Source organism: Pinus tabuliformis, chromosome 1_1 (genome assembly GCF_031772625.1).
Source record: "Pinus tabuliformis cultivar Carrire ecotype Pingquan chromosome 1_1, CPIR1, whole genome shotgun sequence".
Lineage (NCBI taxonomy): Eukaryota > Viridiplantae > Streptophyta > Pinopsida > Pinales > Pinaceae > Pinus > Pinus tabuliformis.
The window spans coordinates 256,808,263-256,810,747 of NC_142297.1; the positions used below are offsets into that span (position 1 = coordinate 256,808,263).

The 2,485-nt window shown below is 38.1% G+C and overlaps 1 protein-coding gene across 1 annotated transcript; it reads right to left on the bottom strand.

Annotated features, from left to right (window-relative positions):
- Positions 1-273: 273 nt before the first annotated feature.
- Positions 274-2,065, bottom strand: LOC149212500 (putative aldo-keto reductase 2). The gene is made up of 5 exons (XM_089390618.1): positions 1,738-2,065; positions 1,442-1,639; positions 1,184-1,356; positions 989-1,091; positions 274-675 (listed from the first exon to the last, which is right to left on the bottom strand). The coding sequence occupies exons 1-5, from the start codon at positions 1,954-1,956 to the stop codon at positions 328-330; spliced, it is 1,041 nt and encodes a 346-aa protein (XP_089246744.1). The 5' UTR covers positions 1,957-2,065; the 3' UTR covers positions 274-327.
- Positions 2,066-2,485: the final 420 nt, after the last annotated feature.

Genomic DNA, 2,485 nt, shown 5'->3' on the forward strand with positions numbered 1-2,485 from the left:
GTTGTAGGTGGTTGAACAGAATTAGTTATGAGTGGTTAGGAATTAGTTTGTGTTATTTCCTATATAAGTGTGATGTAATTTAGCAAAGAAATGAATGAAGTAGTGTGAGTTTTCTGTTTTAAGTCTGAATACATTCCAGATTCACACAACGCTGACAATAAGCTTAACTTCAGAAGGGCCTTGCACCATATATATCGATCGCCAACTGAACATGCATATTCATTTGATATATCCGAAGATATACACTTTAAAATAAAGGGTAGAAAAATGATATACGCTATAAACTGACGATTTCGCTTTATTTGCAGAGAACGATGTTAAAAATCATCAAATGGCATCTTTCCATGAAGAGAGAGGGGGTGTTTCTGAATTCACCCATGTAAGATTCAATAAACTAGCCCGACTTCGATCTCCAGAGAATCCAGAAGTGGATAGTACATTTTCTATTTCCTTCATTTCATCAGCCGTGATCTTAACAGAAAGAGCACCTATATTTTGGTCTAGATTTTTCACTTTGGTGGTGCCCGGGATCGGTGAAATGTTATTTCCCTGATGGCAAATCCAAGCAAGTGAAAGTTGACCCGGGGAGCATCCCTTCCTGGAAGCTATTCCAGCTATTCTTTCAAACGTCCCCTTATTCTTTTCGAGATTCTCTGGTTGAAACCTTGGAATTGTCTGTCAAAAATATCAGCAATTTATAAAATTAGAATAAGACTTCATTGAAACAATAAAATACATTTTATCAATGCACTGGAATCATAATGTATGATATCAATGAACTAATAAGTTTTTTGGAGAACGAACATTGGAATAAAATGTTTCAGGTCGAGTTAATTTTTGGGTTTTATAATGATGGGCATCAACCACTCTTGGTTTTGTAATTAATGACAAATAATTGAACTTATGTTTAAAATTATTTAGTAAAAAAAAAAATTTATTACGCATTTATACTCTTTTCTTAATTCTAAATATCCAAATGAAAATATACCTTTCTAATATCATCATTTGTTAAATTGTCAACTGACTTTGCTCCAGAAGTAAAGAAACCCCTGCCTAGAGGGCTGTATGGTACAATTCCAATACCAAGTTCTCTGCAATTACAATTTGAACATGTTAGTTAGTGATTCATAATACAAGGATGGTAACGATGTGAAAAACCCCAACTCCAAACACCTGATCATACCTGCAAGTGGGAATAATTTCCTCCTCTACATCCCTAGTCCACAAAGACCACTCTATCTGGACTGCTGTTATAGGATGAACAGCATGGGCTCTTCTAATTGTTGATGCGGAGGCCTCAGAAAGTCCGATGTATTTTATTTTTCCTTCTTCAACTAATTTCTTCAGTTCTCCAATCTGTCACAGATGCACAGAAAAACCATTAGATCAAAACTGTGCATCATTCGAGAACTAAACCGACACCTATCGCAAAAATACATACCGTCACTTCAATGGGGACTTTAGTGTCAATACGATGTTGATAATAAAGATCGATAAAATCCACTTCGAGTCTCTGCAAGCTTGCTTCACAGGCAGCACGAACATATGCAGGATCTCCTCGAGCTTCTGGTTTTCCATCGACATATGTTATCCCAAACTTTGTGGCTAATTGGACTTTCTCCCTAATTCCTTTAATGCCCTGCAAATAACATACGTAGGTGAACATTCTATCCTCTTGGGTAAGCTCTAGATAATTACAATTACAAGAAAAGAGAAAACCCCATACAACAGGCCTACCTTTCCAACGAGGATTTCGTTGGTGAAAGGACCATAAATGTCCGAAGTATCAAGAAAAGTGACACCTCTGGAGACCGCATGGTGGATAAGGGAAATCATTTCTTGCTCGGGCTTGGGAGGGCCATAGAAGTCCGACATGCCCATGCAACCTAACCCCAGTGCTGATACTTCTAATCCTTGTGATCCCAAACGTAATCTGCCCACTCGTACTTCCGCCATTGCTATGCTCTCTGAAAGCTACCCAATCAATCAGGTAATATAGTGCAGCTCCTTGTCATTCGTCCTTAGCCTGCAGATGTAGATGGAGGCAGGCCACTTCATCCATATATAGCTATATGCACCTGCCTAGCTATATGTACCTGCCTTGTTATGGGTACTTCAAATTTAAGATATATTTAAAAAACAATTCATAGTAAGAAGGGTGGAAATAGATTCATCGCCATGAAAATAGGAATTTCCATTATTTTGGGCCAATTTAAATTAAGCTGGTTTGGGCCAATTTAAATTAAACTGGATATAAACAGGACAACATCAATCCATCACGGCGTTCGTCATTCGATGAATTGCGCATATACAATTATCAATTGGCGTTTCCTTTCGGTGCCTGCGAGGGCAGGATCCATCCTGGAGTTCGTCATCCACTGAAGTGCGTATATAAAATCATTAAATCCGTCTTCTGGAAATGCGTATAATAATCATTAAATCCATCATGGCGCTGGTCCACCGACGAAGTGCAGAAGTAACCACT